General features: G+C 40.8%; 3 protein-coding genes across 5 annotated transcripts; all 3 read right to left on the minus strand.

Annotated features, from left to right (window-relative positions):
* Positions 1-63: 63 nt before the first annotated feature.
* On the minus strand, positions 64-16,253 carry LOC141011433 (complement C1r-A subcomponent-like). 3 transcript variants are annotated; one of them, XM_073484590.1, is made up of 13 exons: positions 16,104-16,211; positions 15,541-15,754; positions 14,006-14,189; positions 13,779-13,919; positions 12,817-13,022; positions 12,569-12,716; positions 12,285-12,403; positions 12,088-12,166; positions 11,816-11,950; positions 11,123-11,197; positions 10,808-11,013; positions 10,502-10,716; positions 64-514 (listed from the first exon to the last, which is right to left on the minus strand). In XM_073484590.1, the coding sequence occupies exons 1-13, from the start codon at positions 16,205-16,207 to the stop codon at positions 145-147; spliced, it is 2,196 nt and encodes a 731-aa protein (XP_073340691.1). In that variant the 5' UTR covers positions 16,208-16,211; the 3' UTR covers positions 64-144. The 3 variants fall into 3 exon arrangements, with proteins under 3 accessions (XP_073340691.1, XP_073340693.1, XP_073340692.1); XM_073484591.1 differs by lacking the exon at positions 64-514 and adding an exon at positions 9,638-10,304 and having other exon boundaries at positions 16,104-16,253; XM_073484592.1 differs by lacking the exons at positions 10,502-10,716; positions 10,808-11,013; positions 11,123-11,197; ... (7 more) ...; positions 15,541-15,754; positions 16,104-16,211 and adding exons at positions 666-880; positions 972-1,177; positions 1,277-1,348; ... (5 more) ...; positions 3,816-4,029; positions 4,349-4,676.
* On the minus strand, positions 4,963-9,235 carry LOC141011436 (complement C1r-A subcomponent-like). The gene is made up of 11 exons (XM_073484594.1): positions 9,112-9,235; positions 8,591-8,804; positions 7,888-8,065; positions 7,380-7,520; positions 7,030-7,235; positions 6,771-6,918; positions 6,424-6,558; positions 6,249-6,317; positions 5,952-6,157; positions 5,655-5,869; positions 4,963-5,529 (listed from the first exon to the last, which is right to left on the minus strand). Exons 1-11 carry the CDS (start codon positions 9,135-9,137, stop codon positions 5,157-5,159), a joined length of 1,911 nt encoding a protein of 636 aa, XP_073340695.1. The 5' UTR covers positions 9,138-9,235; the 3' UTR covers positions 4,963-5,156.
* Positions 16,254-17,420: 1,167 nt separating the features above from the next.
* On the minus strand, positions 17,421-22,601 carry LOC141011635 (complement C1s subcomponent-like). Its single transcript, XM_073484857.1, has 11 exons — positions 22,547-22,601; positions 22,146-22,347; positions 21,860-22,040; positions 20,367-20,492; positions 19,935-20,128; positions 19,369-19,519; positions 19,160-19,275; positions 18,985-19,066; positions 18,746-18,880; positions 18,562-18,636; positions 17,421-18,461 (listed from the first exon to the last, which is right to left on the minus strand). Exons 1-11 carry the CDS (start codon positions 22,558-22,560, stop codon positions 17,650-17,652), a joined length of 2,088 nt encoding a protein of 695 aa, XP_073340958.1. The 5' UTR covers positions 22,561-22,601; the 3' UTR covers positions 17,421-17,649.
* Between the last annotated feature and the right edge of the window lie 512 nt (positions 22,602-23,113).

Consider the following 23,113-nt stretch of genomic DNA (forward strand, 5'->3'; position numbering starts at 1 on the left):
ATAACCTTTTTTGTCAGAGTATGCATTAACATTGCAGAAGGAGTATATTTAGAGAAAAACATGTTGCTTTTTCTGATTTTATTGGATATGATTTTACTTTTGTGTCATATTGTCACATTAAGTTCAAATTAATTATTGTAAATTTCAGTTCTCCTGCATAGTCTTGTTGATCCAGTCCACATAGCTGGTGACTCTGGTATAGACTCCGTATGTTCCCTGCCGTCCGCAGTCAACCCCCCAGCTGACAACACCAGCAGCCCAGAACCGTCCATCGTCATCACTCATGGCGAAGGGGCCTCCACTGTCACCCTGACAGGAGTCCTTCCCACCTTCAGGGACTCCAGCACAAAACATGTTATTTGTCAGACTCGGTACATGTTCCCTCGTCCTCCTCGCCAAAGTGATTGAATTACTGCATGTATCCTGCTCGACCACAGGCAGCTGCACGTACTTCAGCTTATTTGTTAAAATCCGTCGTTTCTTCTCTTCTGTGAGCCCGAAGCCTGACACCAGTCTGAAAAAAAAATGTAGAAGAGACAGGGATGGTGAAGTCGATAGAAAAAAGCAAATCACAGCCTCCTGATTAGAAGATGGGGGGCTGAATTCATTGAACCACCGTACAAGCAGAGAAGATAAAATAATATACTATGGAGTTGTTTCTTTACCCCATCATGCCAATGACGTATGTGGCACCCTCTGCTGGCAAACATATTGGCATAACAGATGAGTTGAACGTGATTGGGTTCTGCAGTTTGATCAAAGCAATGTCATTGTTGTAGTCTTCATAAGTGGGGTTCCTGTATTCAGGGTGAACGTGGACTGAGTCAGCGAACACAGGAGAGCTCAACAGGGTTCTAACATTCGTGAGTCCCATGTAGACCTGCAGAACAACAGCACAGGAGGAAATACATTTCAATTCAAAAACATCGAAGCAAGGGGCATGCAGATAGCATCTATACCTGTCAACTTACCCGTATAGACTCCTTTGGTGCTATATTTCCGTTATGTACCAGGACAGTAGCTGCAGTCATAATCCAGCGGTCTGCAATCACCATGCCTCCTGCTCTCTGTCCATCTATACTCAGTAACACTTGCCAGGGGATGGTATTTTCTGGAGCTTCACTACCTCCAATGATCCTCTGGTAGGCAGGGATGAGGTTTGTAGGCTGGCCACAGACTAGATGAGACAGACATAAACATAGGTTCACACAGATGTAGACTTCATATTTTAAATAAAAGAAATACCTAGATTGGTTATCTCAGGTTGTTTCAATACCAGGTATACAAGTTGGAGTGACATCGTTGTGTTTGGATCTCCACTTTCCATCTGCTTCACAGGTGAAATTTACTGAAGACCAGAGGAAACACGATGATGTAATTAATTTCAAGTAAAGATGTATCAATCGTATTTAATTAATGTTTTTGTTGCAATAATATGTTAAATATCTCACCATTTACACCCCCAAGGAAAGAGTAAAACGGTTCATTGCAGTGATACTGAATAACAGAACGATACTGATTCTGAAAGCCAGACAAGAAGGTCACACCTCCATTCAGCAAAGGTTCAGGTTCTCCACAATCAATGACTGCAGAAGAACAAAACAAGGACATATTCATATGTTGCCAGTGACACAGGGAAATGAATTAGATCGTAGTTGTTATATGGCAGAAATATTGAGTAGTGTGCTTTTGAGTTCGTATTTTTTTGCTGTGGACATTTGTTGATGATGCAGTTGCTGCATGTTTTCGTCTTTGAGTGTACAGTTTAACAGGCGTGTATTTTAAGCCTAGTATATGGCTGGACAGTGTACTAGATGTCGTGTTATATTGTGGCCAAAGTGTGACACGGATAGTCAGTGGTAGTGTCTACAATGTAAATTCCTGGATATTAAATATTCATCTGCAAATTTTCTGTAGTGGTCCCAGTAATATTTGTTTTTAAGGTTTACTGATGTCGAATATCACATGACATGGTTAAGCTACATTTGAATCAAAAAATGTTATAAAGGCAGGAGCCACTTTAGCCACATTCCCCAGAAATGGAAATTTGACCTCTGGAAATGACGTGATAACATCATTAATCATGTATCTGCAGTTGTAAAACAGTTGCTGACTAAACAAGACGCCATATCTCTCTCACTTCATCCTTCACCTTGTGTGCTGTAGTCCAGGCTCCAGCCGTGACTCAGGCTTTCATCATCAGTGTGGTAGTCCAGTCTCACAATACTGGAATTTGTAACTATCACACCTGGACTCTTTCTGCCACACAGCTTCATGGGCTCTCTGCCTGGGATGGTCACCTCAAGGGGAGAATTTGTGTATAGTTCATTTATGTACACTGAGGCATCTCAGAGTTGTACTCTTTTTATTGTCAATAAAATTGTCAATGTAATTGTCAATGTAAGAAAGACCTTTGCTAATACCTGCAGCCAGTGATGTAGACACCCGGGACCTTGCAAAGTGTTTACACTCACTATGTGGAAGTTGTAAGCGAAGTTGAGAGTGACAGTTAATCCGGGTTTCACAAAGATAATGTACTTGCAGGACAAATTCGGAGGTGAAACGCCAGGATACCCAGGACTGGATAGATGTCCCTCTTGCTTGTCAAATATACAACCACCACAGGATACTGGACATGGAGCCAAAACATGTATTATTGGAGAAAGAGGAAGAGCTTCAGTACTTCACCTCAAAATAGGCATCGACTCGGCAGCGTTTCTGTAAGTACTGAGCTTCACAACATGGTACACATTAAGGTACTTACTGTACAAAGCATTCATTTACTCACACAAACATGTGTGCTGGTCTAAATGAAGTTTGTAACCACTGTGGCAGGAGCAGCGATAAGAACCAGGAGTGTTGACGCAGATCTGAGAGCACAGTAGACCTGAGCCATCTCCAGGGTCTGGTTTTGAACACTCATCCACATCTGAAAAGGGGGAAAATAATTACACGGAAAACCTAACCTAAAGTTTCATTTAGGCTATTCGTGTACATTCATATTGTTGTTTGGCTTAGTTTTAAGTCTTGTCTTGGTTATAACATCCCCTATAGAGACAAATCTTGGAACTGCTTCAGATACAGTTAATTATTGAACAAATCCTTGAACAAATTGACAACAGTCATGGCAAATTCACTGCGATACAGGTACATCTTAGTTTGATTCTTTGGATGTTTTGGTAGTCTTATTTCCAGCTCAAAGAGATACAGTTGTTATATATGTTGGTTAATATTGATCTTACTGACCAAAATACCTGGAAAAGCACCATGTTGATTATGTTTTAAGAATTTATCTTAAATGGTTTGGGGATATAACGCATTGTAGGGAAGAGAGAAGTGACCAGAAAAGCTCTACCTATTGCCTTGTAGGTAGCAGAGAAGCCAGTGTGTTGTTGGAGCTCTGGAGTGGAGCCACTTGTTTGGAAAATGAGAGTCAGTCTGTTTCCTGGAGAAAGGATCGATTCTTTGTCAGGGTGATCAGTTGAATTTTTCTGCCCACAAAACCTCCCCAAGACCTCTTGATCATGGAGAACCTGAGAAATGCAAAGAGCCAAAAAGACGTTGTTAGACCAACGATTAAACAGGGAGTTCAGAGCTCAGAGAGTCTTGTAGTTGAACAGCTGCTCCGTCATGTCAAAGGAGCCATTTTTGCGGTTTTCTAGCAATGTCCAGGTGGTAGGAGACCCTGGAGTGGACCCAGTACAAGATGGAGAGATTATTTACCCCATCCTTCTTGGGAATACCTTAGGATCTCAAAAAACACTGATCTATCATTTGGAATATTGTATAATATTCGGTTTCAATATGGCTCTGACCATCAGAGAATCTTGATGGCAGCCCAAAGAAGCTTCAATATCCAGATGTTTTATGGTCAGCTGTATTTGGTAGCCCTCAGAAACCCAGAGATCCCATTGCTTCAGCACATTGGGAAGGTAAGGCTGGGGATACTGAGGGGAATGGACCTCCCCATGCATTACAGGCTCAGAGTCCAGCAGCTGCCAGCTCTCACTCACTGACAAACACAGAAACCTGAAATTAAGCATAAACAGAGAGTTTGAACTAAGGTACTCATCCAGAGTTGATGCAAACAGAAAAAGAGCAAACACAGTGGCACATGTTTTTTTTTTTTTTTTTTTTTTTTTTTTTACTTTTGCAACCATGTACTTTTGCTTTATATTTCTATGTGGTACTTAGCTAACTAACTAGAAGTTGATCACTCAACCTTAAAATAAACTTCCCTACAGTGCTGTAGTGTAGTTCCAAACTAATAGTATGTATATACTGCACTTTAAAGACAAGAAATCATAAAAAAGAGAAATTCACAAAAACATGCAACATGTAGGATTACCATATAACGGAGTAGGTCCATCCCATGACCGCAGTTTATCTCAGTGTCACTGGCTAAATGTCTCTTGCACAAATGAATCATTGATATCACACAGGCTGTGGTTGGATTTGCAGTGGAATTTAACCTCCAGCATTTGTTTGTCATAGCAAAAGTAAACACATATGTGACTTGTAGGAGAACAGGGCCTATAAATTTGACTAACTGAACTAGAAAAATTAGTAAAATCAAGTATGTGCACAATATAAAGTTCCAGAGTGTGAGCGCATTGCACAGTAAAGTGAGGACCCAGTCCAAAACATGTATCACCAATGTCCATTAAGAGCACATTAACAACATTATACATAAATATGAAACAAATGAAAGACAATTAACGTGTGAGCCTCTTGGATCACATATAGAATAACGTTATTTTGGAGCTGTATGTTCTTCCTCTGCAGCCATGTTGGTTCTGACCCATAATGCTACTCACCTGTGACATCACCACACAGCATCACAACTTTTCCCACAATGCCCTGACCTAAACTGTGGTCTTGTTAGATTCTGCATTAAATAAAAAAGCAATACATTTTTAACCACACGTTTGAAGAACCTTTTAGACACCCTTCTTGTCAACCTTTTCAATCTGTTAGCACCATATTTATTACATCTTTAATCACTTTTAACTACATTATGAACTCAAATAATCAGGAATTGATGAAACATACACAATATACATTTTAATGAAGCTGTCTCTGAGACAGTCACCATGTGCATTAACATTGGAGAAGGAATATATTTATAGCAGAATAGCAGAATTAGTTTTCTACTTTTAATTTCCATTCTCCTGCATAGTCTTGTTTATCCAGTCCAGGTAGTTAGTGACTTTAGTATAGACTCTGTATCTCCCCTGCTGCCCACAGTCAACCCCCCAGCTAACAATCCCAGCAGCCCAGAACCGTCCGTCATCATCCCTCAGGGCAAAGGGGCCTCCACTATCACCTATACAGGTGTCCCTCCCACCTTCAGGGAGTCCAGCACAAAACATGTTATTTGTCAGACTTGGTACATTGTCCCTCGTCTTCTTCAGATTATTGACTGAATTATGGCATATCCTCTGCTCCACCACAGGGAGGTGCACATACTTCAGCTTCTTTGTTATCCGTGGGGGGTAAATTTCCATAATGCCAAAGCCTGACACCATTCTGAAAAGAAGATTAACATGTTGGAATAGCAAGGGGAAAAAAGCAAAAAGGAAAGGAAATAAATGAACCTCTGTAAAATGATTCATGTAGTATTATGAAATGAGAACTCTCAGTTGTTTGTTTACCCCATCATGTCAGTGACATTTGTGGCACCCTCTGCTGGCAAACATATTGGCATAATGGATGAGTTGAACGTCAATGGGTCTTGCAGTTTGATCAACGCAATGTCATTATTGTAGTCTCCGCCTTTGGGGTTGTTGTAATCAGGGTGGATATGGACTGAAGCAACATACACAGGAGTTCTCACAAGTGGTTTAAGATCAGTATGTCCCATATAGATCTGCAAATTAACACCACAGGAGGAAAATAAAAACACACTGAAGCAATGTGCATGTATATAATATCTGTAACAGTCCACTTACCAGTACAGTCCCATTTGATACTGCTTTTCCATTATGTGTTAGGTCATGAGCTGCTGTCATAATCCAGCGATCTGCAATCACCATGCCTCCTACTCTTATTCCATCTATATTCAGTAGCGCCTGCCAGGGGATGGTATTATCTGGAGCTCCACTGCCTCCAATGATCCTCTGATAGGTAGAGATGAGTTTTGTGGGCTGGCCACAGACTGGATGAGATAGACAAAAAAAATAGGTTCACACAGACATAGACTTTACAGTTTAAAAAAAATAAAAAAGTTAAACAGGGTGTTTCAATACCAGGTATACATGTTGGAGTGACCCTGTGGTTGGATCTCCACTTTCTGTCTGCTTCACAGGTGAAACTAACTGAAGACCAGAGGAATATAACAAAATGTATTTTTCAGTTAAGATACATCAAACATTTTATATTGTATTAATTATATTTTTGGAATAATATAGGTGAATAGCTCACTATTTGCGTCCCCAGAGAGAGAGTAAAACGGTTCATTACAGTGATACTGAAAAACAGAACCATACTGATTCTGAACTCCAGACAGGAAGGTCACCCCTCCATTCAGTAAGGGTTCAGGTTCTCCACAGTCATTTGCTGTTGAAGAACAAAACAAGGACATAATAATAATTTATCAACAGCTTGTATCCTTGGTTATAGGTCACAAGATGTAGTAGAAATATTCAGTTAAGACAGGAGTCACATCAAATGGACATTTGACCTGTAGAAAGGACATGATTACATATATCATAACACATTATAGTTGTAGATATGTGATTGTTGCTGGTCTCTCTCGCTTCGTCACTCACATTGTGTGCTGTAGTGCAGGCTCCAGCCGTGACTCAGACCTTCATCTTCAGTGTGGTAGTCCAGTCTCACAGTACTGGAATTTGTAGCTATAACACCTGGACTCTTTCTGCCACAAAGCTTGATGGGCTCGCTGCCTGGGATGGTCACCTCCAAGGGGAGGAGGGGAGGGGAGTAGAAAGTTCATTTATAGATACTTCAGTATATCAGAGTAGCCCCCTTTTTATTGTCATTTGCTGTAAGGAAGACCATTGCCAATACCTGCAGCCAGTGATGTAGACACCTGGGGCCTTGTGGAGTGTTTACACTCTCTATGTGGAATTTGTCAGTAAAATTTAGAATGACATTGAATCTTGACTCCACAGAGATGATGTAATTGCAGGACAGAAAAGGAGGTGAGGGGCGAGGGTACCTTGGACTGGATAGGTGTCCCTCATGTATGTCAAATACGGCTGTATCACAGGACACTGGACATGGGGCAAAAGCAATTATTATTGTAGAAAGAATAAAAGCAGCAGCAATAGACCTTGTCTTAAACTAACTGAGCAGAACCAATAATACATACATTAAGGTATGTTCAATGTCATGCATTTACTATATACGTTACTCACGCAAACATGAGCGCTGGTCTAAATGAAGTTTGTAACCACTGTGGCAGGAGCAGCGATAAGAACCAGGAGTGTTGACGCAGATCTGAGAGCAGAGTGGACCCGATCCATCTCCAGGGTCTGGTTTTGAACACTCATCAATGTCTGATAATAAGAAGGTCATTTAAGGAAAAACTTTGTGAGTTTGAAGGTGTCTCATGTCAGGCTGGTCAGCACAGGATCAACATTGTAATTTTATATACAGAGAAATCACATAATGACAGCAGTCGTGGTGAATTCACTGCGTTACAGCACATTTCGATTTGAGTCTTTGAAAGTTTTGATGCTCTTATTTCCAGCACAAAGAGAAGTAGTTGTTACAGATATACAGTATATTGGTTGATATTGATCAGACTGACCAAAATGCCTGGTAAAACCCCATGTTAATGATGTTTTAAGGTTGGTATTCTCTTGAAGGGTTGGAGGAAATAACGGATTGTAGAGAAAAGGGAAGTGATCATAAAGACTCTACCTATTGCCTTATAGGTGGCAGAGAAGCCAGTGTGCTGTTGGAGCTCAGACGTGGAGCCACGTGTTCGGAAAATGAGGGTCAGTCTGTTGCTTTGAGAAAGTATTGACTCTCTATCTGGGTGATCCGTTGAATTTTTCTGCCCACAAAATTTCCCCAAGACCTCTTGATCATGGAGAACCTGAAATGTATAAAGAGCAAAAAAGATATTGTAAGACTAGGTCGTGACAAGGCATTCTCTGACAAGCAGCAAACCATTGAATTCACGAGCAACAAAACCAGTGAGTGTATTGAATGTCGAAATCATGCATGTTATTGTTTTCCCTGTCAGATTTTGAAAACGAAAGAGACAGGAACAAAACCTGGGTGCCATTTCTCCACACTCATCCACGTCACTTCCACATTTGCAGGCCGCCCATTTCATCTCCTTGTGCCCAGTGAAAGGCAGAGCTTACCAGTAAACAAGAGGTTACTGGATATCAGGAGAGTTACACAATAGGGACTGACCTACAATGATTTCTAGTTTGTCAAAAAAGTGATATAGTCCCTGATTCCAACTCGCAGCCTGAATTTGCGCAGGTTATTAATAGTCAAGTCAGAATTAAGTGATAAATATGAGACTAAAATTTCAGGTTCTGGACTAGAATATGAAAACTGGTTTTGGAATAGTGTATAATATTAGTTTTCAATACAGTATGGCTCTGACCGTCAGAGAGTCTTGAGAACAGCCTGGAGACACTTTAATATCCAGGTGTGTTAGAGACAGCTGGATACGGTAGCCCTCAGGAACTGAGAGGTCCCGTTTCTTCAGCTGGTTGGGAGGGTATGGCCGGGGATACTGAGGGGAGTGGACCTCCCCATGCAATACAGACTCAGAGGCGGCCAGCTGCAAGCACTCACACACCAACAAACACAGAAACCTGGAATTGTGCATAAACAGAGTTGAAATTAAGGTGCAAGTCCAAAGCTGATGCAAACAGAAACAGAACAAACACAAAGAGACAATCATTAACTTTTGCAACCAGATCGTATTGCTTTAGATTTGTATATGGTACTTTGAAATCATTTAAAATGAACCCCTTAACAATGCTCATAGACAGTGCTGTAGTGTGGTTCAACATTATTAGTATGCATATACTGCACTTTTTCTTAAAGGTAGAAATTCATGAAAAAGAAGACTCACTAAGACATGCAACATGAAGGCGTAAAACACCGGTCAAAGCTTACCACGTAACACAGACGGTCCATCCCATGTCTGCAGTAAGTGTGTCTCGGTTCGACTGCAGTTTTAGGCAAAATGTCTCATGCACACCTCGACCATTAACGTGCAGGCTGTAGTTTTAAGTATGTTGCAATGGGATTTAGCCTCCAGGATTTGTTTGTCTTGGCAAAAGTAAATACAGGTATGAGCTGTAGAAGAACAGGGCCAATAATGGCTCAGTAAGTTTGACTTACAGAACTACAAGACCAAAACAGAGTATGAGCACAGTGCACAGTACAGAGAAGACCCAAAAAGGTCAATGATAGCAGATCCTGCTGTTTTTTGTGTGTTCATGGAGATAAAGTAACTAGTCCTTACAGTATGTAGTAGATACACAATAATTAACAACAACATAAAATAGTGGCATCTGCCTTAGTGTAAGGTATAACAGTGACAGCGACAAATTTGGTGAGAGGTAGTAGAAGTGGATACTAATCTGGTTATTGTCTTAACCACAGATCTGAGCTACATAGATGAAAAGGCACATGCACGTCTTTGTTATGTCACTTTATTCAAAAATGCTTTTAGGAGATTTCAATACAGTGTGATTACTTTACAATCATTATGACATTTGTTCAGTCATTTTCTGAAGTTGGTTCCGAAGTGGTTCCAATCATGATAAGTAGACATGGAAGATTATACTCAGTCATAGCTTTATTATCACAACATGTGCCTGAACCTAGAGTAGTTTCAGAGCAAATTTTGTATTTATTTTATTGTAGATATTTTTGGTTTTACTTTTGTTCAATCAGCATTTTCGCATCTTGTTGTAATTAATCACAGTAAGTTTTACATCTCCTGCATAGTCTTGTTGATCCAGTCCACATAGCTGGTGACTCTGGTATAGACTCCGTATGTTCCCTGCCGTCCGCAGTCAACCCCCCAGCTGACAACACCAGCAGCCCAGAACCGTCCGTCGTCATCACTCATGGCGAAGGGGCCTCCACTGTCACCCTGACAGGAGTCCTTCCCACCTTCAGGGACTCCAGCACAAAACATGTTATTTGTCAGACTCGGTACATGTTCCCTCGTCCTCCTCGCCAAAGTGATTGAATTACTGCATGTATCCTGCTCGACCACAGGCAGCTGCACGTACTTCAGCTTATTTGTTAAAATCCGCCGTTTCTTCTCTTCTGTGAGCCCGAAGCCTGACACCAGTCTGAAAAACAAATGTAGAAGAGACAGTGACGGTGAACTCAATAGGATAACGCAAAATCAGGTCTTCCTGTTTAGAAGATGGTAGGGTGGAAATAAAGTGACACGACTGAGTACACTAAACTAAAAGCAGAGACGATTAAATAATCTAAAGTTGATTATACAGCATTATGCACTGAAACCCAGCAGTTGTTTCTTTACCCCATCATGCCAGTGACGTATGTGGAACCCTCTGCTGGCAAACATATTGGCATAACGGATGAGTTGAACGTGATTGGGTTCTGCAGTTTGATCAGAGCAATGTCATTGTTGTAGTCTTCATCAGTGGGGTTCCTGTATTCAGGGTGAACGTGGACTGAGTCAGCGAACACAGGAGAGCTCAACAGGGTTCTAACATTCGTGAGTCCCATGTAGACCTGCAGATCAACAGCACAGGAGGAAATACATTTCAATTCAAAAACATCAAAGCAATGGGCATGCAGATAGCATCTATACCTGTCAACTTACCCGTACAGACTCCTTTGGTGCTATATTTCCCCTATGTACGAGGACATGAGCTGCAGTCATAATCCAGCGGTCTGCAATCACCATGCCTCCTGCTCTCTGTCCATCTATACTCAGTAACACTTGCCAAGGGATGGTATTTTCTGGAGCTTCACTACCTCCAATGATCCTCTGGTAGGCAGGGATGAGGTTTGTAGGCTGGCCACAGACTAGATGTGATACAGATGAACACGTATGTATAAAGTTTCATCGAAGACTTCATGTTCCAGTTAAACAAAATATTCTAGACTAAGATCTAGAAAAGGCAAATAGAAATACCTGGTATACATGTCGGACTGATAACAATCTCATTGTTGGATCTCCACTTTCTGTCTGCGTCACAGGTGAAGACAACTGAAGAGTAGAGAGACAACAAAACAGAAACAGTTTTATGTTCATCTTCAGTGATGTAGAAGTGCACTCCAGGGTGTGTCAGTACACAGTGACATCACCGGTGAGTGTGGTTACAGATGCAGCCAAGCACACTTCTGAGAACACCTCTTAATGAAGCTCTGAGGGCAGTTATGGTTTTCTGCTTGGTCTTGCATTACTCTTTAGGTACCTGTAGCTTTGCATGCATTAGCCCATTTATAATAAATCATATATACTGTACATTACAGAACAGCTAACCATTCTGCTAATAGCTTGCTTTAAAAATCTGTATCTGTAAATGTTTTTTAAATAGATTTTTTATTAAATGTATTCCCCAGCTTACAGTGGTTTCCTTTAAGCACTCTGTTGACACCAAGTCTGCAACACTCATTGTGAAATCTACATTAATGTAAAGAAGCTATGCACTTGAGAAATCAATTATTAAACTACATAACCACGCATCGATAATGTGACACTGTTTACCATGATGAATTATACACATCAGACAAGTTTTCAGAGTCTGCTAATGGAAACCAATGGCTGGTAGAAATAATAGAAAAAATCAAAAACAGTACTTGGAACGCTTTGTAAATATCTCACCAGTTATTCCCCCAAGGAGAGAGTAAAATGGTTCATTGCAGTAATACTGAACCACAGAACCGTACTGATTCTGAAATCCAGACAGGAAGTTCACGCCACCATTCAGCAAAGGTTTGGGTTCTCCACAGTCAAATACTGTAGAGGAACAAAACAAGTTCACTTTAATATTTTGCAAATGAGACACAGGAAATGATCAGGAGACTTAACTTGTGGTTGAATCACAACAAAGTTTTCATAGATTTTGCAATTTTCCGAGCTCAAATGTAACATACTCTGGCATTCTGGCAGAGGGAGGTGCCACTGTCCGTTACTTTGGCACATGGTTGAGAAACTCTTTATCTCCTGCCCCTCCTGACAGAGAAAAGAGAGGAATTACAAATAAACAAGAATCAGAATTCCTTTATTAGTTCCGCAAATGGGGAAATTTGTGAAAGTGCCCTCTGTTGATGTTAAGGACAAGACATCTAACCATCATCAGCTTGTATCCTTGGTCACAGCGCACAAAGATGTAGTCTCTGTAGAGATATTCAGTCAAGCTAGGAGTGACTCTGCCCTTAGCTACATTACCGGGAAATGGACACTTCACTCCTGGAAACGTCATAGACAAGCACACAGTTAACATCAATGGCGTACCTATAGTTATCCAGCTGTAAGTTGCGATCAGACAGAATGCTAGAAAATCTATTTCAGGGCCACTAAATGTTATTTAATTGTTCACTGGCTTATTTCTACACTCATTCCTCTCCCCCTCACTCTGTGTGCTGTAGTCCAGGCTCCAGCCGCTGCTCTGGCCGTCACTATCAGTGTGGTACTCCAGCGTGACAGTGTTGGAGTTTGTCTCAATCAGACCTGGACTCTTTCCACCACACAGCTTCATTGGCTCTTTGTCTGGAATGGTCACCTTTTAATAGAGGGAGTACACAGCTCAATTATTGTATAACATATCTGTTTATTGACCCAGCTATTTCTTTTTATAGTGTATGGAAGCTGCTTATCATTACCTGCAACCAGTGATAGTGACAGTTTGGGCCTTGCTCAGTGTCCACGCTCTCAATGTGGAAGTTGTCAGTGAAGTTAAGAGAGACAGTGAAGCCAGACTCTACAGCAATGATGTACTGACAGGACACAGCATGAGGTGGGGGGTTGGGGTATCCTGGACTGAACAGATGTCCCTCTGGCTCATCAAATATACCACCGCTGCAGGACACTGGGCAATCGGAAAATAACTTTTGCTTAGAATTTGGTAATGATACAATACTATTAAAGGTCCAATTTGTAAGAAAATTGTTTTTTTGAGTTTTGTTCCCAACTCATTGAATACTAATGCTTTCTGGCGACCAACCCAACCCACAGTCCCAAAGCATAAGTATTTGACGAGTTGGGAAACCCAAAGCATCAGTGTCTTTAGTAGTAACTTTCTCACAAATTGACCCATTTACTTTAACCAGGTATTTAAGACTTGGTACACTTTTTTATTTTCTTTCTGCTGTTGATAGGTGTATTTCTGAATGAATCAGAGTGGCAGTTTTCCACCTGGAAAAGTTCCTGGAGCTCATTTATTAGCTGCTTGGCTACCAGCCAACTAATACCATCCAATCATATTCAAACAGGTGTAGAGTTTGTCCTTATTTTCCCACACTTTAAAGTGACTCCTCTGCTGATACAGTCACTCCAGTACCTTTTGCTGTCGGGTTAGGCTTTTGGTGTTGTTGACTTTACTAAGATCAACTGTTCATTAATGTGTTTGTTATGTGGGGATTACTTCTAGCAGAGCCAATGTAACTGCTCAGATTATTGGAAACTAAAAGAGAAAAACCTTTACTGCCTAATCTAATTGTACAACCATTTGTCATAAATGGTCAGAAATAGATGTCTGGGTTTGAGTCAAAGTAGGTGAAATTTGACTGAGCATTTTTTTTCCTGTGCTCCACATCCTGGTTGCTCTATTTTGTTCAATACTCACACAGACAGGTGCGCTGGTCTGAGCGCAGCTCATAGCCGTGGTGACAGGAGCAGAGGTATGAGCCTAGGGTGTTGAGGCAGATCTGAGAGCAGAGTGGACCTGAGCCATCTGCAGGCTCTGGCAGAGAACACTCATCTATGTCTAATAATCACAGAGACATGAAGTTAGTGGGAGGTGGTTAAATAATGAAGTTACAGAAAAGCTGATAGTAGATGGATAAGTGCTACCTATTGCCTGGTACTGAGCAGAGAAGCCAACGTTCTGGCGGCGCTCTGGGTTGCTGTCATCAGTCTGGAAAAGGAGGGTGAGTCTGTTGCCTGGAGACAATATGGGCTCAGTGCCTGGGTGATGCCCATCAGCAGAGTGCTCGTTGCCACAAAACTTTTCCAGGACCTTATCATCATAAAGAACCTGAAGGATCATATAAGGGATATTATTGTAATCATGATGAGGAAAATTTAAAATGAGTCTGTGCTTTGTGACGCAGAAGTATTCAGAAAGTTATTTATCACACAAATGCTGATAAAGATGTAATGCACCACGCATCACTTATCAGCAAGCAAATCTTTTGATGAGACACCAAACCTTGAGCTAAAGTTGCGTCCTAATTCTGCTATCTTTGAATGTGAGTCTAGCTCTCAAGTTGCTCTGTTGCTTAAAGCTGCTAAAAATCTGTTTTTTTCATATTAACACAAGTTGATATGATAATCGGTGAGGCGCTCTTATTGAAGAACCCACCAAGAGTTATCCCCCGAATCTGTACTTCCCCTCAGCTCCATGAAGGTTTTTAGCATCTCTCAGTCATGTTTCGCTTTAACAGCCCACAACTTTACTGTTTTTGTTAAGTCCCACTGCTTTCATCGACATTGTTTTCAGCTGCAGATGGCATTCCCCCTCAAATCGCTTACCTAAATAACCGTCATGTATCATACTGGGATACACCAACACAAATTTTGGCAATGACAGAGAAACGGTGTGTACGTAGATGCTAGAGAAAGTATTGTAGGTTCAAAGGTAACTTCACCAACTTTTACTACACATTAAAATGTGTTTACAGGTCTTGGGGAGGAGTACTGTATATGTAAAAAAAAAAAAAAAAGTGGTGTTTTACTATCTTTACAACAAACTGTAACTTTCTCCTGCAGAAAAATTACCTTTTAAATTGACAACCATCATATGAGTAATTCATGGTTCAATTCAAACAGGATAAAGAGATTATTTATCTCGCCATTCACCACCATACATATTTTTTTCTGAAATAAGGTCCTATGGGGACCTTACCGGAAGCAGTGTGACTTTGTCTCTCTATTGCCTCCACTGATGTCAGTTAGTGGTTAAGTTGCATTGTGGGTAATGTAGTCACCAGGTTTGGAAAATGAAGGATGCGTGGAGTAAAAAGGTGATATCTCTGGTTCTACAGTATCGATTTTGATCATTTGTTTTTGAAGTGGCCACACTGAGTCCAATAGTGCAAGGCTAGACCAGCGGGCTGCTTTTCAAAATGTGGAGCCTACATTACCCACAATTCAGCTTAGCCACTGAGTGACATCACTGAAGGCAATTAATCTTGCAGCTTCCTCTGGATTTTTTAACAAATGCAGTTGTACTTAAATGTGTTAAATTGGTGGAGTGACCCTTGGAGTCCTCAATATTCAAGCCTGAGATTGTCAAAACTGGTATATTGTTTCATATTGAAGTCTAGAACTCAAACACTTTAACAATGCTCTATTGTTTGTGATCATATGTGAAATGTAGTTCTGACTGTCAGGGCGTCGTAATGGCAGCCTGCAGAAGCTTCGATGTCCAGGTGCGTGAAGGTGAGTCGGATCTGGTATCCCTCGGGCACACTGAGGTCCCACTGTTGCTGCAGGTTGGGAGGGTAAGGCTGGGGATACTGGGGGGACTGGACCTCCCCATACATTAGAGGCTCAGAGTCAGGAAGCGGCCCACACTCACTCACTGATACATAGAGAAACCTGGAAAGGTGCATGAACGGAGAAAGTTCGATCTGTTTATCAGTTTGTGGTCCAAAGTTGATGCAAACAGAAAAAGAGCAAACAGTGATGAAATCAACACAGCTGTCGCAACCATATAATACTGTTGAGGCTTTATATATGGATACAGAGATGCATCACTCAGTCATCCTATAACACTTTGCTCGTCTGTAATAATGTACAGAAGTCAGCACACAAAGGTTTAAGTAGCAGCACCACAGTTGTAGGTATACACGGTCAATTTTCAAATAAATCTCGAAATTAACTTAAAAATCTTCAATAACTTTTTAGCACAACATAACAACTGATTTAAAATTCCTTCTAAACTTACCAGATGATACAGAAGGTCCACCCCATCTCTGCATCAAATACTAAATCCGTGAGTGAATTGATCTGCTGTTGCAGGAGCAAATGTCTCACAATCAAGTGAAACATTAATGCCTCAAAGTCTGTCGTTTCCAGTGTTTAGCAACTCACTGCGTTAATGCCAGGAATATGCCTTGTTTGTCTTGGCAAAATCAAATGAACACTTGACTTTCAATTGTAGGGAAACTGGTTCCTCTAAAATAGACATTTATGAAGATCTTATGAACAAGACACCTCTGGTAAAATGCAAACTAATCTAATTGTTTAGATTATTATCTACTCAGAATAACTCAAAAATATTTTTTAAAAACTGGCCTGATTGGGCTCTCAAGCCTTTTCCTGATATTTGAATTCTACCACCAGAGGGGGCTGGTAGACTTTCTCAGTATCCTCAGTCACAGAAACAATTTCAGACATGTTGGTGAAACATTCGGTGTCCTAACAGTGTATGAAGCAGCTGATTGAGGCAGTTGATTGCTGCTTGGCACAGCATAGGATGAAATTGATCTCATTATTCTCTTTTTCTACAAAGCAACATCAAATTGAGACCATGTCTTACCGACCCACTCTGGTTGATTAGATAGAAGCCCAAAAATCATGGTCCTACCTCCTTATGGTCATATACGAAAAGCATACATTAATACAAACATAAAAATAAATCCTGGAATGAATAAAGTGCAGAATAATAAAGATATTGAAACTTACAGGTACATACAGCAGTAAAAAAGACAAAGAGCTTTAACTGATGCTAAGATTTCAATACATCTCTGACACCACTGAGTGGTAGTAGAGCATCGCCTGTTCTCCAAATGCTGCAGCGTAACTTACGGGAAGTGACACCAGAACCATATTTTTTAAAGAGAGAGAGTAAGATTTTGTTTGCACATAATCAAACAACTGTATTTATTTTAAAAAGTGGGCATATGCAGTGGTTTAAAAGATTGCGTGAAAAAAAAAAAATCACAAGTGTATAGCTCATGCAGGCTGTTGGTGTAAACAGACCCATGTGTTTTTAGTCCACATGTCATATAACTTAAGACAACTGTTTCAGCAGTTTATGGTACGAATAACAGAAAAAAATGCATTATCAGAGAAACACACTGCATTGAAAATCATTTTGCTGATTTTATTTGTGTTTTTTTCTATACCGTGATATTTATCAATAGTGAAAAAGTGCCAAGTCAAATTTGTCCTACTATTTCCAACCATATCACTGTGTCCATACAAGGCTTCACAACATTATAGATTTTAATGTAGTAGTAAATAATGAAGTATTCCAGTGTATGAAGAAAACACTTTATTGTTGGTTAAAACGCACATTCTCAGCAATTGATTTGCAAATTCCTTTAATACAAAAGTGAATTTTAAAGTCAGTGATCAGAGTTGTTAATGTTGGTACATTTGATTACAAGAATATAGTCTTTATTTTCATCTACATTTTAGAGATCTGAATCAGTCTTGGCATGTATTACATCGTCATGGTTAGTTGCAAAGTGTTTTCTCCCTCATCTTTACTCTATTAAAGATTTTTCTGTTGCCTCTATTGTCTCCTTAATCCAATCTACATAATTCTCCACCTTGGTGTAGTAGCCCTTGTACTGTCTCTCTGTACAGGGGGGTCCCCAGGACACAAGGCCAGTCAGATAATAAGGCTCTCTGCCTTCAGACAACATTGGCGAAACAAACGGACCTCCACTGTCTTTCTTGCAGCTGTCCTTTCCCTCTGCTCCGGCACAGAACATGTTATTAGTGAAGCGCATGCGTTTGTTGGTAGCTGTGGTAGGTGTGTTCTGACACTGGCTAAGGGGGTACACCCCAATATGTGCATATTTCAGCATGGCAGACGTGACAAGATTATGATTCCTCCCTTCTGTAAACCCAAAGCCTGACACTGTGCCTTGCTCACCTTCCACCAAGCCCCTGCCTGCCTCTGGAAGACAAATGGGAAGGAGATTTGGGCCTAAAGTCACCCTGGAAGCAAATCGGATTAGAGCAATATCATTGTCAAAATTGATGGGGTCTTCAACGCCCTGGATGTAGTTGGGATGAATTATGATCCTCTCACTGTTAATGAAAACTACATCAGACGATCTACGGCTTGTTAATCTTCCATCTACCAGTCCACCATACAGGCGCAGAGAGGTTTGCGGTATATTTTCCACAACATGAGCTGCTGTAACAGCCCAACGGTCATTGATCAATGATGCTCCTCCTCTTTTTGGCTCTTTTATCAAAAGATGCCAAGGTATTTCTCCCAGGTTTGCATTCTGACCTCCCAAAATTCTGCCTGTACTCGAAGGGTGTTTTTTAGGCTCCCCGCACACTGAAATAAACAAAGAATCATCATTGATAAAAAAATTAAAAAGGAAACATCTCTAAAGAAAGTATGGCAAATATGAGAAAGTATAAATTTAAAGTTGTACCTTCAATGCATTTTGACATAACCGTTCTGCCGTCCCCTGATTCCCATTCACCATTGGCATTGCAAGTGTAAGTGTCTGAAAGATTGAAGAAAGTGTATAAATAAAAGCAGAAAAATGTGCAGTCTTTAAAGTTATGTGAGCCAAAGAAACAGAAGAGGGATGCAGACAAGCTTCCTATAATCACCATCTCCTTCCAGTCTGTAGTAGTTTGAACTGCAGTTCACGTGGATCTGATCTTTGTACTGAGTGTTTGGATTTTCCGAGTCCACCAAACGAAGGATGCCATCCTTTGGAATGTTAGGAAAACCGCAATCCACCGCTACATGTGAGAATATGTTGGGGACAAAAGACCAAATATTACAAAAGACAGTGTAAAAAAATAGGACATTTTCTGGAAAAACAAAAAAAGGCAGTGGCCCTCACGTTCACAGATGTAACTGGGGGTCCATATTCCTGTAGTCTGGCATGTCGTCTCATACTGTGACGACATTGTCTGGGTGCCTTCCTGCTTTGCAAAAGGAGAAAATAATTAGCCTGATAGTGGCTTAAATACATCTATCATAAAGCTATGAAAGATTTTGGCTCTCTGCACACTCACAGTATTCGGAACATAGCCAATATCACAGGTGACTGTCACTGTTTGACCCTGAAGATATTCTGCTCGCTGAGGAGTCGCAGTGGAGTGCGGGGTTACCACTGTAGGACACGTCTTGTCTGCAATTAACATATGAAAAGAATAAGAAATTGTGATCAATTTTCAACAAACGTTCTTTTCCCATTGCGTCACAGTTGAGGAGGCTGCAGTACCTTGTGTCTTGAAGTGGAGAGCGAAGCCTTTGTTCGTGCCAAAGCCATCTGAGCTGAAGTGGATACGGACATGATGTGAGTGAGTGAGGAAGGGAGATGGGGGAGGCGTGTGGCCGCAGAACGGCCCCAGAGTCCCAGAAGGAGTCTCAATCTGCAAACAACACAAGATGGTAAACTTACAACATTTACGTTTTGTGATATGTTTGTGTCCTCCAACATTTAGAGTGCCGTTAAAGATTATTCACCCCAAATATGAAATACATGTTTGTAAAATATATCCTCCCTTTACTTGGATAGATAAATTGAAACTGGTGCATCACTGGTTAGGGATAGACTTTGGCCAAAATAAGCTGTGTACTAGTTTTTCAAATCGACAGTTTCAACACTTTAGTCTGAACTTCCTCTTTGTTCTCTGTTATGTAAAGTTATACCTTTTAGAAAGACACACCTCCAGGAGGTCAATCAATCAATCAATCAATCAATCAATCAATCAATCAATCAGTCGTCATTTTAAATTGAGCAGGTCTAGACTATATTCCTGTTCGAATATTCTGATCAACACCTACCTTCAGTGCGTCTATGCATTGACCATCAGGTCTTTGCTCCACATCAAAACCCTCAGCGAAGTGCAGCTCCAGCTGCAGATGATTCTCCACAGACAGGGTGTACTGACAGTTGACGTTCTCTGCATACGGCGCAGGCCAGGAGGGGCTGGATATGTCACCTGTTTTCAGCCCTGACAGATCCTCAGCACAACTCACTGCGTTGAAGCAAAGAGTTCATTCTCATCACCATCATGATCTCAATCAACATAATTATTACAAAATCAGCCGTCTTCTCATTTAATTTCCCTCTTTCCCTTCCTTATTCCTCCCCTTCGATTGCTCGCTTCTGCTTCCTCTGTTTTCCCCATGTTTCACTTCATGTTTCGGTTTGGTTCCTTCTTCCTTTATTTGTCTCATTCTGTGCACCGTTTATAATAACAAAATTATTTGTACCAGTGCAAGTGTGTTTGTCCGTGTCCAGGTGGTAACCATGGCGACAGGAGCAGTAGTACCCTCCGATGAAGTTGTGACAGAACTGTGTGCATCTGTTGTCAGGGTCGTCCTGACATTCGTCAAAGTCTGAGGGAGATAAATTGATGAAAGGTCAGATGTAGAAAAGCTTGCTGCACAGGAATCATCAGAAAGCATGCCGTTTGCTTTGTTTGACGTTTATGGGTTACCTGATCATCGCTGTACTTTTCTTTTATCAGGTCGTGGGATAGGTTAGTAGGAGATATTCAAATAGATCATACTGATCTGTCAGTCTTAGGTCTTTAAGGTATGACTATTTCATTAGAAGCTCAAGTATTGAGCAGTAAAAATCATTTTCTTGATACATTTCTTGCGGTATTTTTTCACTTAATTTAAGTTGCTTTTCCTTTAACGCACACACATTCACATGTAGCAACATAATTCAAACAGCTGGCAGGAAAAACAACCTCTGTAAGAAGATGGATACAAGTCTCATGTCTTTACAGTAAATTCATAGCTGGAGCCAGCAGCTGGTTAGCTTAGCTTAGCATAAAAAAGTCTGGAAATGAGGGGAAAACTCTCACTTGCCCCATTAAAAAGGTAACAAAAACAGCCTACCAGCACCTCTAAAGCTTGCTGATTAACATGTTATATATCTATTTTGTTTTGTTTACTTTTTGACAGAGGCAGGCTAGCAGTTTACCCTTGTTTCTAGTGTTTGTGCTAAGCTAAGCTAACCATCCTCTGGCTGTAGCGTCATATTTACCCAACATTTGGATCAAAACTCTTGATTATCTCAGCAAAATAATTTTAAAAAATAAAAAATTAAACATTATATGTATATTATTGCCACTTAATGTTCAGATAATGTATCTGAGAGCTGTCTACAGTATTGTATCTGTTCACCTTGTTTATGCACGAGCGAGCAGAATGTATTGAGTCAGAATTGAGTATACGAGGGTTAAAGTCAAGACAGCTTACTGCATCGATTCTATTTTAATTACAGATTTTTGATTAATGAATCTAAACCGTAGTCACACTCTGAATCATAAGTTACTGTATACATGAAAGATTTACAATTTTTTAATCACTCATTTTCTACAGAAGAGATTGTGTTAACCGATACTGTTAGGCTGAATTTAGGTTTCAATGAAACATTAGTCACTGCAGCCCTGTCAGCACATTTGAGCTGAAACTGAGAGTCTCATACTTTACACACCAATTATTTCTGCTTTTTTCATTTATGACATGAAAAACATGTCAAACTGTTTCCAAGTACATTTTAAACAATATAAACCATTGTGAATTGTTGTCTAAAAATACTTTCCAACATTATGATTACAAAAGTTTCCACAATGGTGAAATACATCCATGTACAAAAACTGGGCTCTCCTGAGGAATGTGGAAAAAAACAATTGGACACAAATACAATGGAGTTTGGTGGGACTCACTTGTTTTCCTCATCTATGTCTCACCTTGATCGGTATAAAAGCCCCTGAAGCCGGTGTGCCTCTTGGTGTTTGAGTAGTCGGAGTGGAACGAGAGAGAGAGGCAGCCACCCGGCGCAGAGAGGAGCAAGGGATTTACAGTAGACTGAAGCTCCTCAAATTCCCTTTTGCCACACAGAACGGAAATTAGGTTTCCATTTGAAAAGACCTGGAAAAGATGAAAACAGGACACTATAACAGCACTGGCATCAATTAGTAGTACTGACTAGTACTGACTTCTTAAAGTAAAAGCATTTAAATCTTGACCCCTGACCTTCACGGCATCATTTTCACAGTCTTGGCTGTCCTCGAGGTCCAGGTGGATGAGCCTGATGGAGATGGTGTGACCTTTGGGGGCACACCTGCTCCAGTTTAGACTGGCATGGGGCAGGTATCCACTGGGATACCCTGGAGACTCCACCCATCCCAGCAGCGTGGAGGAGGCCGTCAAGTGTAAGAGCAGGAGAAGCAGGAGACTGATGGAAGGATGGAAGATAAGAAAATTAAAGGAAGGGAGTGAAAATTGTAAAGGAAAGAAGTGAGGAAAATGGACCACAAAGTTAAGAAAGATAATCACAAAATCACAACGCTATGACCAAATCCGTTATCAACTTTAAGCTTTATGAGTAGTAAGTATCTGTTTAATAGTAGTAAAATGCAAAAATCCAGACCCACCTTAATCGCAACATCGTGATCCGATCAAATCTCTCCCCAAATAAAATCTCTCCTTCCCCTTTTCACAACAATTTAGTTTCCATCCCTCGCTCTTCCTCGCTGCCCCCCTTTCTCTCTCACACATATTTTGCGATCGTAGGCATTTTATAAATCTATTTGTAGATTGTTTTTGTGTGTTTGCAGTAACAAAGGAGTGGCTGTGGGTAAATGGGATGGCAGGAAGATAGACTTGGCCAAAAAACCTTTTAGATTGACTGTTACTACATCATCTCTGTGCAGTTTTAACTCAACAACATTCCTGCAGTACTGGGGCAAAGGTTCAATGGGAACAATGGAGATGGAGTGAAAGGAAAGGGTGTAGAGGAGAGAGGAAATGTTTCATTGTGCTGCGTTGCTTTGCGTAGTTAAAGAGTGCCAAAATCAGCCTTTGGTCCTGTAGCTCTACGGAAACACACGCACTGCTTACCTCGCAGTGAGAGGGCTAGCACAGGAAGGAAATGAGGAGAGACAGAGACAGAGAGAGAGAGAGAAAGAGAGAGAGACTGAGGGGAAAACAGCAGATAAGGG

This window comes from Pagrus major, chromosome 17 (assembly GCF_040436345.1).
Source record: "Pagrus major chromosome 17, Pma_NU_1.0".
Taxonomy (NCBI): Eukaryota; Metazoa; Chordata; class Actinopteri; order Spariformes; family Sparidae; genus Pagrus; species Pagrus major.